Source organism: Emiliania huxleyi (genome assembly GCF_000372725.1).
Source record: "Emiliania huxleyi CCMP1516 unplaced genomic scaffold EMIHUscaffold_7, whole genome shotgun sequence".
Lineage (NCBI taxonomy): Eukaryota > Haptophyta > Isochrysidales > Noelaerhabdaceae > Emiliania > Emiliania huxleyi.
Window position 1 is genome coordinate 1,227,927 of NW_005196756.1, and position 12,835 is coordinate 1,240,761.

The window sequence follows — 12,835 nt, forward strand, 5'->3', positions numbered from 1 at the left end:
TATACCCAGATGGTGAACCACGACAGCAGAAGAACCACCGTTGATGGTGGGGATGAGGCGAGAAGCGGCTCGAGGCCGAGAAGGTCACAGAACTCTGCCCAGAAAGGCCAAGCGGCATCCTCTTTGTCGAGAGAGCGCCACGCCGCGCCAAACTCAGCGAGGCGGACGTGAGTAGTAGCCAGAGCGGACGCCCGGCCCCTTTGCTCCAGAGAGGCGGATGCAGGGAGAATAGCAGTGGCCTGCCGCCGCGCGAGCGTATCCATCGCGGTCGCTCGAGCAGTTTCGGGGCGCGGCCTCTTGCGGGCGGCTTGAGGTAGAAGGAGCCCGCCTAGATATTGGAGCGGCATCCGATCAGGAGCGGCCTGCGACGTGGGTCGCTGCGCTGCTAGAGGTATTGGCGAGCGGCGGTGCAAAGAAGGCACTACCACGCCGCGGCCACCCGCCCCGGTAGAATTGAGCGGAGGAGCCTGGCCGGGCTGAGCGGGGCGAGAAGCGGCAGCCGCACGGTGAAACTCGACGACGAACTCGGAGACGCTTTTCCGTTCCGTAAGGGGCCCGTCCCCATCCGTGTTGCTGCGGTAGGCTCGCCCTAGCTGTGAGAGGTCGTCCCGCGCCACCTGAACCCGACGCTCCCCAAGATGGCGGTCTCCTCGCAGGCTCCAACGATGGCCATCCACGTCAGTCACGCGCGTCTCTCCCGAGGCGCCCGAGAGGTACTGGAGGGGGACAAGAGTAACGCCCATCGCCTCTTCGTTGGGCTTGAAGCGATTGACTGCCTCGTCAACGCCCCCGTTGAACAGATGGTCGGCGCGGAGGCAATAGCTGCGGTGCACGGAGAGCGGAGAGCGGCCCAGATGTCGCAGGGCGACACCACTCTCATCGAGGCGCTGGAGCAGAAGGTTGGAGTGGCACATGCCTTGAATGATGGTAGCGGGCACTCCCAGAAGTTCCTCAGCGACGCCTCGCATCGCCGTGGCGGCAGCAGACTCATCCACCGCCCACTCTCGGGTCTCAGAGATTGGCTCCACACGACCGAAGCGATTCCGGATGAGAAGGATGACGTCCGTGCGTCGCCGGTGTGAGCGGCCATAGAGCAGAACGCACGTAGACGTGTAGGCTGCGGGCGCTTCAGGATCATGGTCTGGCGCCGCGGCCGACGTCCCCCCCGTTGATGCCGAAGGAAGCGCGGCGGCGGCGGCTGGCTGGGCGCCGGCGCCTGGCCCGCTCGGACCATCGCCATCCGTATTGCTGCGGTGCCGCCGGCCTCGCGCAGATTCCTCGGGCGAGGCCGGGCGGTCGTGCGATTGACCGTAGTGCATGATGCCCGAGGCCAGACGCACCGTGCGGACCATGACCCCGCGGCTTTGAGCGAAGGCGGTCACTTCAGAAAGAATTCGGGAGCAGTCATCCGACAGGACCAACCTCGTGGGCCGCACACGGAGCGCGGCGCAGAGCGCCCGAAACCTTGGCCATAGAGAGCGGCTGACTGCATCGTCGAGCGCCATCGTCTCGCCAAAGCCGTGCGTCACCTCCGCCACCATTGCGACCTCGGCAAAGGCGGGTGCCTGTAGAAGGCGATGGTGCGCGAAGGCGAGGGTCTCGCTCTTTTGAGACTCCCGCGTGAGCACGTGTGGCGTCACCAGCGCGTCCGTACGGAGTACGATCCGTGCGCCTGGGGGTAGAAATGGCCCAAAGGTCATGGCGCCGAATCCCGTGGCGAGAAACTCGAGCGTGGTGATGTGCAACCAGGGCAGGACCTCTCTCGGGATCTCGAGGTACCAGTAGAAGCCGTGCATGAAGCCGCCCATGCCCGGGGGGTCACTGTCCGTAGCCGCGTCGGATGAGAGCAGAAAGGAGAGGGCAGAAGGCTCCTGCCGCACAGAGTTGCGGCGGAGCACACGGGTGAAGGGGGCGCCGACGCTACTGGCCAGTCGGTCCAGCCAGGCCTGCAGCTGCTCTCGCATGAAAGGGTGCGGGTGCACTATCGCAGCCGGACCATCGCGAGACTCACCCCTCGCACTGTGCGGCCCATAGAGAGAGAACATCACTCGCCGAGGAAGGCGCACCACCTCGCGCACGTGCTCGAGCAAACCGACGAGCGATCGGTACCGGCCAAAGTCGAGCCCGGAGGTCAGCGTCTCGCGCAGCGCAGCGGCGGCTCGAAGGACCTTTGCGCGCGGGAGCACAGCGAGGGCAAAGGTAGAAAGAAAATAGATGCCAAGCCATAACGCCCACGTGCCAGCCGAGCGCTTCTGCGGGATGGCCATGATAAGCCCCGACTCCTTGGTGAGGCGGCGCCAGGCGCGCAAGAGGCGGACGGCGCGGTCGACGCCCACCACGGCCATGTGAAACGAAATCGAGGGCGTGGAGACGCCGCCAGCGCCGGAAGAAAGCCAGCTTCTCTTGAAACTGATCGGCGCCGCCGGGGGCAGATGCGCCCTGCGCGGCGCTGGGCGCCGAGGCGGGGGCAGAGGGGGCTGCCGCCGGTGCACCAGAGTCAGGCCCAGGGCCAGCAGCCTGTGCAGAAGAAGCAGAGCGCAGCGTGCGAGAAGGTCGAGCGGCTGGCGCCGAAGAGGAGCGGCGGCGCTGGCCTTGCTGTGCCGCTCCGGCGTCCGCCACATTAAGGCCCGCAGAAGAAGGGAAGGGATCGAGCTGGACAAAGGCGTGATCCACATTGAGGTCCCGGAAAGTGCATGTCAGAGCATAGCCTTTGAGATGCGCCAAGGCCTCATGCCAGCGAGAGAACGGCTTGCAGAAGAATGCCTCGCTATCGGCCATCTCATTGAAGAATTGCTCCATCCACACAGGGTTGAATCCCTCCGTCCAGAGATCAAACGAACGAATGTGCTCGCCTGCGCCAGAGATACCAGCCAAATGGAGGCAGAGTCCCTCCAGAACGTAGAGTGGAACGAGGTAAGCGTTGGAGTCGCTCCTGTCGTCTCCACCAGGGATCACGTGACGCATGCACACCACAAAGGGGTGGTTGGCAGGCTCCACCTTAAGCATGATCTCTGCCCTGCGAATGCCAGTGTAGCCGTCGGGGCACGGCCTGACAAGACTGATGGACAACTGCGTTGAGCCACGCGACCCCCCGTCGCTCATCGTGCCTCGCCCGAGTGGTGTAGTCCCGCACACACAAAATTCACTCACACGTTGGCGAGGGACCGCTCAGCACGATGGTAGAAGGGGCACAACGAGTCGGTCCACCAACGTTTGTGGCGGTCGGTAGAGCGGACCACAAACAAGTAACGCTCATTAGTAGAAACTTACGGGAGTTTACTTGGAGACCCCGCCCGGCGGCAATCGCAAGATCACCTCGTGCTCGTTGAGGATAGCCGCCGTAGGCCCAGCCCGTTGATCGCCGTGGACCACCTCCGGCGGTCAAGGCAACTTTATCTAGAGCCTGCTCTAGAAACCATCGGATCCAAGTACCAAGGACGGTCGGCCGTTTAAGAGAGATCGGCCGTCATACTACTGTCGGCCAAAATAGACGAAACGGAAAAGTCGCAAAACACAGGGCATCATCTCGCTGAGTGGAGTTTGATCTCTTGCTGATGACCACAAAGGCGGATGCACCGCCGTGTGGCCCGGCGCACTCCACGCGCGCTAGGCCACAGCCCTCCGCGCCGGCGCGGCCGACGTGAGCCCAGGCGGCGGCTCCGCGCCGCGAACCGCGGCGCCGTTGTCGTTGGCGCCGTTTTGGCCGTTGGCACCGTGGGCGTCTTTCGTGCCGTTGGCGCCCTTGGCGCCGTTGGCGCCGCCACCAGAGAGCAGCTGCTGCAGGAGTTCGGTCGCCTTGTCGACGGCCCGCTTGGAGCCTCGCACACGGACGACGCCGTCGTCCTTGGAGACGGTGATGGTGGCGCCAGAGTCGGACTCGAGCTGGCGGATGGTCGCACCACCTCGCCCAATGATGAGCGGCACCTGCTTGGCCTTGACGGGCAGCTCGCTCGAGCCGCCGTGCTCGACAAGCAGCGCGTCCAGCGCGGCGACCGCGGCTGCGACGGCAGCCTTGCTTCCGTAGACGCGGACGTGCCCGGCGTTCCTGTCGATGTCAAAGCTGGCGCCAGACTCCTGCGAGTTTGGGACAGGCCGTGCGGTCGGAGCGTGCTTTGGCGACAGCGGTGCGGGACAGAGCTCGCCTGCTGCAGCCGCTTGATGTTTGCGCCGGCGCGGCCAATGATGATGGGGATGGTCGCGAGCGCGACTTGGCGCCGCTCCTCACACACGTCGAGCGCCGACGCAAGAGCCTGCTGCACGCTCTGGACGGCAGCGGGCAAACCGAAGAGCGTGAGCGTCCTGCCGACGCGGTCGAGGTGAAGCACCGCGTGGTGCGACTCCTGCCCGAAGAGTAGTGGCGAGTCAGACGCTCAGGGGGGTGGGGTGGGGGGGGTAGGCTGTCGCGCGCGCGCGCGCGCCTGCAGCTTGCGGTAGAACGGCTCCGCGCCAGCTGCGCGGCTCGCCGGCCGCAACAAGCGCTCCATCTGCACCACGCTCAGCTCCTCGCGGTGCGCGCAGCTGCGTGCCTCCTCGAGGAGGGCCGCGACCTCACCCTGCGCGGCGGCGATCGGCTTCCGCGTGCCGCGCAACACGACGAGCCCCTCGGAGCGGCGCACGTCGATGCTGATGCCCGGCTGGCTCCCCCCCTTTGACTGGCTGCCCCCCTTTGGGCCCAAGTGGGAGGCACGGATGGCGCGCGCGTGCAGCTCGACAAGCGAGAGCTCCGGCTCGACGAGCGCCACGCTCACCTACGGACGCCGTCGCGAGGCGCGTGAGGCCGCGTCTGCAGAGGCTGCCGCCCCGCGCCCCCGCCCTTGCCTCTGTGATGGCGTGCTGCTCGATGAGCTCCTTCAGCTCCGCCTGCACGCCCGCCACGCACACCTCCGGCCCGTGGACAGCGACGGCGCTGCCGCGCATCTCGAGGTCGACTTGGTGCTGCGCCGCAAGCATCCGAAGCCGGGGCGAGAGGATGGCGGCAACCTCGGGAGGCACCTGCACCTCCCGGCTGCACTCGGCGTGCTCCTGGATCCAGGCCTCCGCTTTCGCGCGCGCGCCGCTCAGAACCGGCGCCGCAGCGGTAAGCAGGACCATCGACGGGCACTCCTGCAGCGCGAGCAGGGCGGGCGCGACGAGGCACTGCAGCTGAAGCAGCAGTCCGCCCTCGCGCCGGTGCAGCAGCGCCATCTGGAACGGCGGGCAGTCGAGCGCCGCCTCGGACGGGCGCCACTGCGAGAGGAGGTGCTGCACCTCGATCTGCGCGGCGAGGTAGCCCTCGCCGCGGAAAACGATGCGGTTCGAAAGCGGTTCGAAGAGGATGGAGACGCCGAAGCGCGCCTCGAGCCCCGGCAGCAGCCCCTCGTCTTGCAGGCACGCGCGCGAGAGGAGCTCGGCGTCCTCCTCGAGCAGCACCGTCTCCTCGCGCTGGTGCTTCCGACTCAGCGCCGTCACCTCGGCCATCGCCGCCTCGACGTGCTTCCTCCGCCCGCGGATGGACATCGAGGAGCTGATGCCGAGGAAGGTGGTCCTGACTGGGACGTCCGACGCTAGGCTCACGCCGGGAAGCTCGAGTTGAACCGAGTGTTCCGCCTCGAGCTGTCGCAGCCGCTCGGCGTTCGGGCCGAGCAGCAGGTCGATGCAGTGCCACGGCATCGGCACCGACTCGGTCACGCGCCGGTTCGCGTCCTCCACCGCCGAGATAGCGCGTTTGGCCGCCTCCACCGCCTCAGCCGAGCCGCGGATGAAGATCTCGTTGCCGTGCTGGTTGCGCGCGGCGTCGATGGCGGCGCCCGTGGCGGCGCGGATGCGGTTGATCTCCTCGCCGCCCTTGCCAATCACGAAGGGCATGAACTCCACCTTGACCTCGATCTTCTCCGAGCAGTCGGCGTTGTACTGCAGCACCGCCTCGAGCGCGGCGAGCGCCTTGCCGACGGCGCGGCGCGTGCCCTTGATGGTTGCGGTCTGCATGACCTTGCCGTCCGCCTGCTTGGAGAGGGCGATGTTGGCGCCCGTCTCCTTCTGCATCGCGAACATCGCCTGCCCTCCCTTGCCGAGCAGCATGCTCACGTGCTGCGACTCGACCTCGAGCGTCTCCTCGACCCGCTCGTTGGCCGCCACCGCAGCCTCTATCTCACGCACAACCTCCTCCACCGCCGCCCGCGAGCCGCGCACCTTGACGGCGCCGTCGCCCGCACGGTCGGCGCAGACGCCCTCGGGCAGCTTAAGCCGCTCGGTGCCGCGCCCGAGCACAGCGAGCGCGACCGCCTCCGGCACCGCGACGGTGCGCACGCTCTCGGCGTCGAGGCTGAGCAGCCGCGAGATGGCCACCCGGGCCGTCTCGACGGCGTGCGCTGGCCCGCTCACCCGGACCGTCGCGTCGTCGCCCTTGCCGATGTCGAGCGTGGCGCCACCCGACTGCGACTGGATCCGCTGCACGGTCGCGCCCCCCTTGCCAAGCAGACGGCCCTTTTGCTCGGGGTCGTAGCTTAGCTTGACCTCGACGCGCCGCTGCGTGAGCAGGAGGTGCTCAATGCGGGCCTCGAGCGCCACCACAGCCTCCGCGGGCCCCGCGAGCACCACGGTGAGCTCCTTGCGCCGCAGCTCCACCGAGCAGCCGCTCTCCTCCTGCGCACCAGCGGGGACGGGCTGGGCGCTGAGCGCTGACTGCGCGGAGTGCGGTGGTGGGGGTGGGGGTGGGGTGGGGAGGGGGGGGGTCGGCGCCTGCAGCGCCTCGACGGTCGCTCCCTTGCGACCGATCAGGAGCGAGAGGTTCTCCTCATCCACCTTGATGCGTGCAACCCCGACCGGGCCCATGCCGGCCACAAACGCCCCTGCCGCCTCCACGCCCTCCGGCTCGCCGAACACGCGCACCGCCTTGGCCGCGCGGTCGGGCCGCACGACGACGGCGTACTCGGCGCGCAGCCGCTTCCGCATCCACGCGGAGGAGAGCAGCTCACGCAGCTCTGCCGACGGTGACAGCTTGCGCTCCACCACAGCCTCGGGCGAGAGGCCCAGCTCGACGGCCGCCTCGGCGCGCGAGGACGCATCGCGTGCAGCATCCAAGTCGGCGAAGACGGCGCGCAAGCTCTCGGTGAGCTGGGCGAGGGGCGGCACGGTGGGGCGCGTGAGCTTTTCGCAAGCCAGAGCAGGCGGGCACGGGGCGGGCAAGGCGCGGCGGGGTGGGCGTGTGTCGGTGTGCTCTCGCTCGGTAGGTGGGCGGCAGGTGAGCGGCAAGCGCACCGAGGAGCGCTTGTTGCGCACATCCTCAAAATCGCTCTCCCACTCCGCAGCCTACGGCGGGCGGGGGACGGACAGGGAAGGGGTTCACGGCGCAGCCCATTGCAGAGCGGGCAGCACGGGCAGCAAACAAGGACTGGGAGGGAGCCCGGCTGAGCACAAGGGCGCTCGCCTGGCGCGCGTCGTCCTTCATCCGTTTCATCTCAAGCAGCCGCTGCTTCTCCTCCTTGATGGTGAGCGTCGACCGCTCCATCTCCTCCTGCTTTGCGCGGATCAGAGCCTCCACCTCTTGCATGGACCGCCTCTTTGCGCCCTGCGCGCAGAACAGGCAGGGGAACGTCTGGGTCGGGCGCGGCGCATCCTGGCGCGGACTCGCGCGGCGCGAGAGCGTAGGCCATAGACGGCCGCACGCGCAGGTGTGCTATGCGCGCAGGCTGACAGAGGAGCAGCCGCAGAGCGCTGCCCGCGAGCGCAGCCGTGCCCTGCTCCTCTGTCAGCCTGCGCGAGCGCAGTCGAGCAGGTCCGGGCAGGCGCGCACCGTCGGTCTGTGCTTGATGAGGTGCTCTCGTCTCGTGTCCAGCGCATTGAGCTGCTCTCTGAGCGTCTCGGCTTGCGCCCTGAGCCCAGACGATGCTGACGTCTGAAGCTTGGTGCGCTCGGAGCTGCTGCTGTGCGCACCGTGGCTGTTGCCGCCCCTGTCTGCGCTGCCGCCGTTCATGGATCGCCGTCGCCGTCCGTTGTCTCGGGGCCAGAGCGCGCGTGGTGACGCCAGAGCGCGCCGCGGTGTAGCGCCAAACCTGTGATGTGCGTAAAAGAAAAGCTGCACGTTGGCATCCTTCTCTTTGCAGCCCAATTGCGCCTCTCCACCCTCTAGGGAGAGAGTGGCAGACTCCGAGCGGCACGGGCAAGCAAACGCACTCCTCTCTCTCCGTTTCAAGCACCGGTTTGAGTAGGGGCGCCGGCCGCCCCGCGGGTGCGAGCCCCGCTCACTCAGCACATCTCCTTTTGCCCCTTGAGGCCCAACACGCCCTCTCGTAGAGAGAAGTGTAGTTGAGGGAGAGCGAGCGAGCGAGAGGGGGGGGGGGGGGACAGCCAGTGGGTTGTGGGCATTCAGATATAAGAAAGAAACCGCAAAACCAAGAAAAGTTAAGTAATATTATTAATTGATGCTTTTTGCACGGCTGAGCCCCCCCTCCCTCCCCCGCGCCCATTCCATGCTTGCCCTCCACCGCCACGCGCCGTCCGAGCCCTCTCCGCTCTTGCAACGGAGGAAATTGGAATTAATCAGATGTGCGTAAAAGAAATAAAAAGAATGAGCACTTGATAGGGTCGATTCCGCATGGTACGGGACCCCTCGATCGTCTCGCCCACCCTCACTGGTGTGTTCATTGGGGGGGGTCATAACAAACACGGTACAGGATCGAGGTGCACGCTGCAGAAGCAGTGTCGTCCCCCCTCCCCCCGACGGCGATGGCGGTGTGACCGATCGAGCTACAAGAGGAGCTTGTTCAGCAGGATCCGGGATAGTCAGATGCACTACCTCACTGGGCCTGAGAGGTGCCTTCGTTCGGCATCGAAGAGAGTGTTCGCACGGCCGACTGTGCCCGACTGAGAGTATTACTGAGAGGGAAGAGTGGAGCTGGGACGGAGAGGGAGAAGAGGAAGGGGAGTGCGGAGAGGGGGGGGGGGGGGATTGAGGCGGAGGGGGGGGGGGGGCGGGGGGGCTCAGATAGTCGAAGACAGCAGACATAGCAACTCGTAGACGTATTACATCTGATTAATTCCAATTTCCTCCGTTGCAAGAGCGGAGAGGGCTCGGACGGCGCGTGGCGGGGGAGGGCAAGCATGGAATGGGCGCGGGGGAGGGAGGGGGGGCTCAGCCGTGCAAAAAGCATCAATTAATAATATTACTTAACTTTTCTTGGTTTTGCGGTTTCTTTCTTATATCTGAATGCCCACAACCCACTGGCTGTCCCCCCCCCTCTCGCTCGCTCGCTCTCCCTCAACTACACTTCTCTCTACGAGAGGGCGTGTTGGGCCTCAAGGGGCAAAAGGAGATGTGCTGAGTGAGCGGGGCTCGCACCCGCGGGGCGGCCGGCGCCCCTACTCAAACCGGTGCTTGAAACGGAGAGAGAGGAGTGCGTTTGCTTGCCCGTGCCGCTCGGAGTCTGCCACTCTCTCCCTAGAGGGTGGAGAGGCGCAATTGGGCTGCAAAGAGAAGGATGCCAAGGTGCAGCTTTTCTTTTACGCACATCACAGGTTTGGCGCTACACCGCGGCGCGCTCTGGCGTCACCACGCGCGCTCTGGCCCCGAGACAACGGACGGCGACGGCGATCCATGAACGGCGGCAGCGCAGACAGGGGCGGCAACAGCCACGGTGCGCACAGCAGCGCTCGCGGGGATCGCCACGTTCAGAGCGGCCGCGCGCAGTGGGGTCGACCTTGAGCCCGCTTGTGTCTTTCCGCCGTGTGATATGGGGTCTGTCGCTACAAACGCACCCTCACTGTGTTACTCTGTGCAGAGTGTGTATCGCGTGCAGACCGTCACAGCACGCAAACTGCAATTACTGCTGGCCAGTGGATGGCTCCAGCCTGCAAATGGCGCGCGGCAGAGTGGCGCTCGCTCCCGGCTGCAGCCTGAGTGCATGGATGCGCCTGAGCAAGGGTGACCTCACCGGTGGAGTCGGGCGGTGCGACGAGGACGATGAGGAGGCTTGGCCGACGTGGTCACTCGCTGACGTGGCATCACACAACTCGCCCGAGGACTCGTGGGTGGCGGTGCGTGGGAAGGTGGCTTGTACGCTGCATGGACAACCACACGCACACACTCACACTCACACTCACACGCACGCCCGGGACGTCCTGACACGCTTCTCGACGCAGCTGGACGCCACGGCACTCTTCCAAAAGCACCACGCTTGGGTGAACGTGGAGATGCTCTTCGCGTGCTGCGTGGGCACGCTGGCGAAACCCGTGGTGACGAACGGGCAGGGGCGGAGGGTCAAGTGGGACGAGCAAGGGATCCAAGCGCACGATGCACAGCGGGGCGTCATGTTCGGTGCTAGCGTGCCACTCGCCACCTTGCTTGCTCTCCAAGCCGCGCCCATGACTTGCGCTTTAGCTCCACCCCCCGGCCAGGCACCATGAAGATTGAGCAGCTTGACACGCCCTTCCTCTATTTGGACGAGGACGGCGGCGGCGAGTGTGTGGCAATCCATCCGGCGTACCTGCCGTCGCACCTGCCGGGGGCAAAGCAGACGGAGGCGCTGAGGCCGCACAAGATGGAGGTGGACGAGCTGCAGCACGCGCTGGGCCTTGATTCGTTGGTCGAACGCATCCGTTCCATCGAGATGGATGCAAGCGGTTGCGCCGTCTTTTCGAGGCCGAAGTGGACGTGCTCCGACGACGCTTTCGCAGAGCAACGTCAGGCGTGGCTACGCCCTCCTCTTTCGCCTCCTGGCCCGCGGATCCCCGCGCCGTTCTCAAGTCCCTTAACACACGCGTCTCTTAGCAGGCGCTCTACAGAGGCGAGGCTCGCATTGCCGCGCTCGCCGAAACTTTGCCGGACGGGTGGACCGTGCGACTGTCCCGGTCGGCCCCCTGCGAGCACTACTACTACCACCGTGAGTCGGATGTGGCTCAGTGGGAGCGCCCGGAGGCTTGAACAAGAAAGAACACAGCCACTGTGCGCGTGTGTTTTCGGGATTGCGCGCCACGCAACTCAGCGGTCGGCTGAGGAAAAGTTGCCAGAGTAGGTGTCATGCACATTGTGGATTGTGCGCGCGAACGGCGAAGGCCGAAGCGAGCAAGGGGGACAAGGAGCATGGCGGGGGAAGAGCGAAGAGTCGTCAATTAGACAAAATCCCGACACGATTTGCTCTAGCCAGAGAAGCCCAGAGAACACGTCTGGCCGGGATTGTGTGGTGGTGTTCTGCTTCTGCCTTCTGGCTATCTTCAAAGATACTTAAACTTTCAAAGGGACGTGTGTCAAACTCAAAGGGCTAGCGCCGAGCCGAGGAAAATGCGCGAGTTCCAGAGCGCATGCACGGCGACAGGGACGAGCAAGTTGCCCGAGAGGGCGTAGAGCACGCCCCAGAAGTAGCCCATCGCGGCAAGCGGCAGCACGAGCCCGGCTTGCAGGTGCTGCGCACCGAAGAGTGCCCCGTTGGCGAGTAGCGCCAGCCGGAGTGGCATGGCGCTCGTAAGCGCCTGCATCACAAAGGCACGCGAGTGCACCTCCTCGAAGAGCGGCGCGCCGATGCACGGAGTCGCCGCATTGACGAGCAGCGAGCGTATCGCGCCTACCCGCCGGGTGGGTGGGTGGCTGTTATTGGGTGGGCGGGGGGGGGGGGGGGGGATGCTGCGGGTGGCGGGGTGTTTTGGGGGGGCCGCTAGCGAAAAGGCCGCGCCGTCGCCCGGGTTGGCGAGCTTCGCGACCAAGCCCTCAGAGGCGTAGTCGAGCTGAGGCAGGAGCGCCTGGTGCATCGGCCAAGAGCAGGATGGGCGGAGCACGAGGGCGCGCGGAATCAAGGGCAGGCGAACAAGGAGGCTGAGGAGGCAACCAGGCGGGCCAAAGGACGGCGGGTGTTTGCGCTCCACCTGATTGAGCGGCTCCACGAGGTTGAAGATGCCGACTGACGCGACGTAGCCGCCGAGCACCGGCAGCAGCCAAGGAGACGCCAGCCTCCACCGCACCTTGCGAGCGGACGAGGCGGTGGTGAGGGGCCTTTCATATTTGGGAGCACACCGCGCGCTCCATCGGCGCCCAGCCGCCAGCCCCGAAGAAAGGCCTGCCCGGCTGGTTGTGGCGCGCGGCCATGAGCTTGACGAGGAGGAGGTAGATGGCGCCTATGCTTGCGGGCTGGGGCAGGTGAGGGGGTTGGACCCGATGCTCTGAAAGCATGGTATGCGCGTGCGCCTTGCTCGAGCACCATGCGCGCACCCACCATTGAGGAACGAGTGAGAGGCAGACCCAGTGCCACCAGCGCGTAGAGCAGCGCCTAGGCCCGGGGCGTGTGGGCGTTAGTGGCGACGGCGACGGTTGGCCTAGGCAGTGGGGCAGTGCCTCAAAGAATGAAGAGACAGCGCCAAAGAGCAATGGCGCCACCAGCGTCACAGCGGCGGTGGCGGCGGTTCGCAGTTTCGCCGCCTTGGGCTCGCTGCGCAGGTCGAGGCAGTGCCGCCCAGCGTCCGAACCATCCGTCGGATCAACCTCGCCGAGAAGCCAAGCCGGCACAGCACCCGCACCGCGTGCGGTGCGGTGCCTCGCCGCTGCGCCAAGCACCGCGAGGCCGGCCAGGGTGTCGAGGCCGACGCGGAGCGAGCCGATGGCGAGATGTCGACGCGATAGAACGGCCACGTGGAGGCCATACCCGGCGAGACAGACGCCCATTTGCGCGAGCGGGTGGCGCAGCGCGGCAGGCAGCAGCGACGGCGGCAGTGGAGGCGGCGATGGAGGAGATGGCGATGCAGCCGGTTCGGACGGCACGCAGCAAAAGGGACTGGGTAGGCGGGCCGCGAGCGGAAGCGCGGGCTGGACGACGGGCGCGTGCAGGCACAGTGACGCGAGCGCTGCGACGAAGAGCATGGGTGTAGAGCTCTA

At 66.2% G+C, this 12,835-nt stretch overlaps 3 protein-coding genes across 3 annotated transcripts; 1 reads left to right on the plus strand and 2 right to left on the minus strand.

The window, feature by feature from the left end:
- Nucleotides 1-3,455: 3,455 nt before the first annotated feature.
- EMIHUDRAFT_461805 (hypothetical protein) lies at nucleotides 3,456-7,951 on the minus strand (the record flags this gene model as incomplete). Its single annotated transcript, XM_005761988.1, has 7 exons — nucleotides 3,456-4,074; nucleotides 4,134-4,340; nucleotides 4,491-4,664; nucleotides 4,753-7,125; nucleotides 7,237-7,287; nucleotides 7,394-7,546; nucleotides 7,772-7,951. 7 exons carry the CDS (start codon nucleotides 7,949-7,951, stop codon nucleotides 3,607-3,609), a joined length of 3,606 nt encoding a protein of 1,201 aa, XP_005762045.1. The 3' UTR covers nucleotides 3,456-3,606.
- Nucleotides 7,952-9,658: 1,707 nt separating this feature from the next.
- EMIHUDRAFT_432922 (hypothetical protein) lies at nucleotides 9,659-10,554 on the plus strand (the record flags this gene model as incomplete). Its single annotated transcript, XM_005761989.1, has 2 exons — nucleotides 9,659-10,291; nucleotides 10,372-10,554. Coding segments are annotated over exons 1-2 (642 nt in total), but the record flags the coding sequence as incomplete, so codon positions are not given.
- Nucleotides 10,555-11,226: 672 nt separating this feature from the next.
- On the minus strand, nucleotides 11,227-12,820 carry EMIHUDRAFT_96857 (putative abortive infection protein; the record flags this gene model as incomplete). The annotated part of the gene is made up of 5 exons (XM_005761990.1): nucleotides 11,227-11,534; nucleotides 11,796-11,928; nucleotides 11,981-12,081; nucleotides 12,176-12,233; nucleotides 12,341-12,820. The coding sequence occupies 5 exons, from the start codon at nucleotides 12,818-12,820 to the stop codon at nucleotides 11,227-11,229; spliced, it is 1,080 nt and encodes a 359-aa protein (XP_005762047.1).
- Nucleotides 12,821-12,835: the final 15 nt, after the last annotated feature.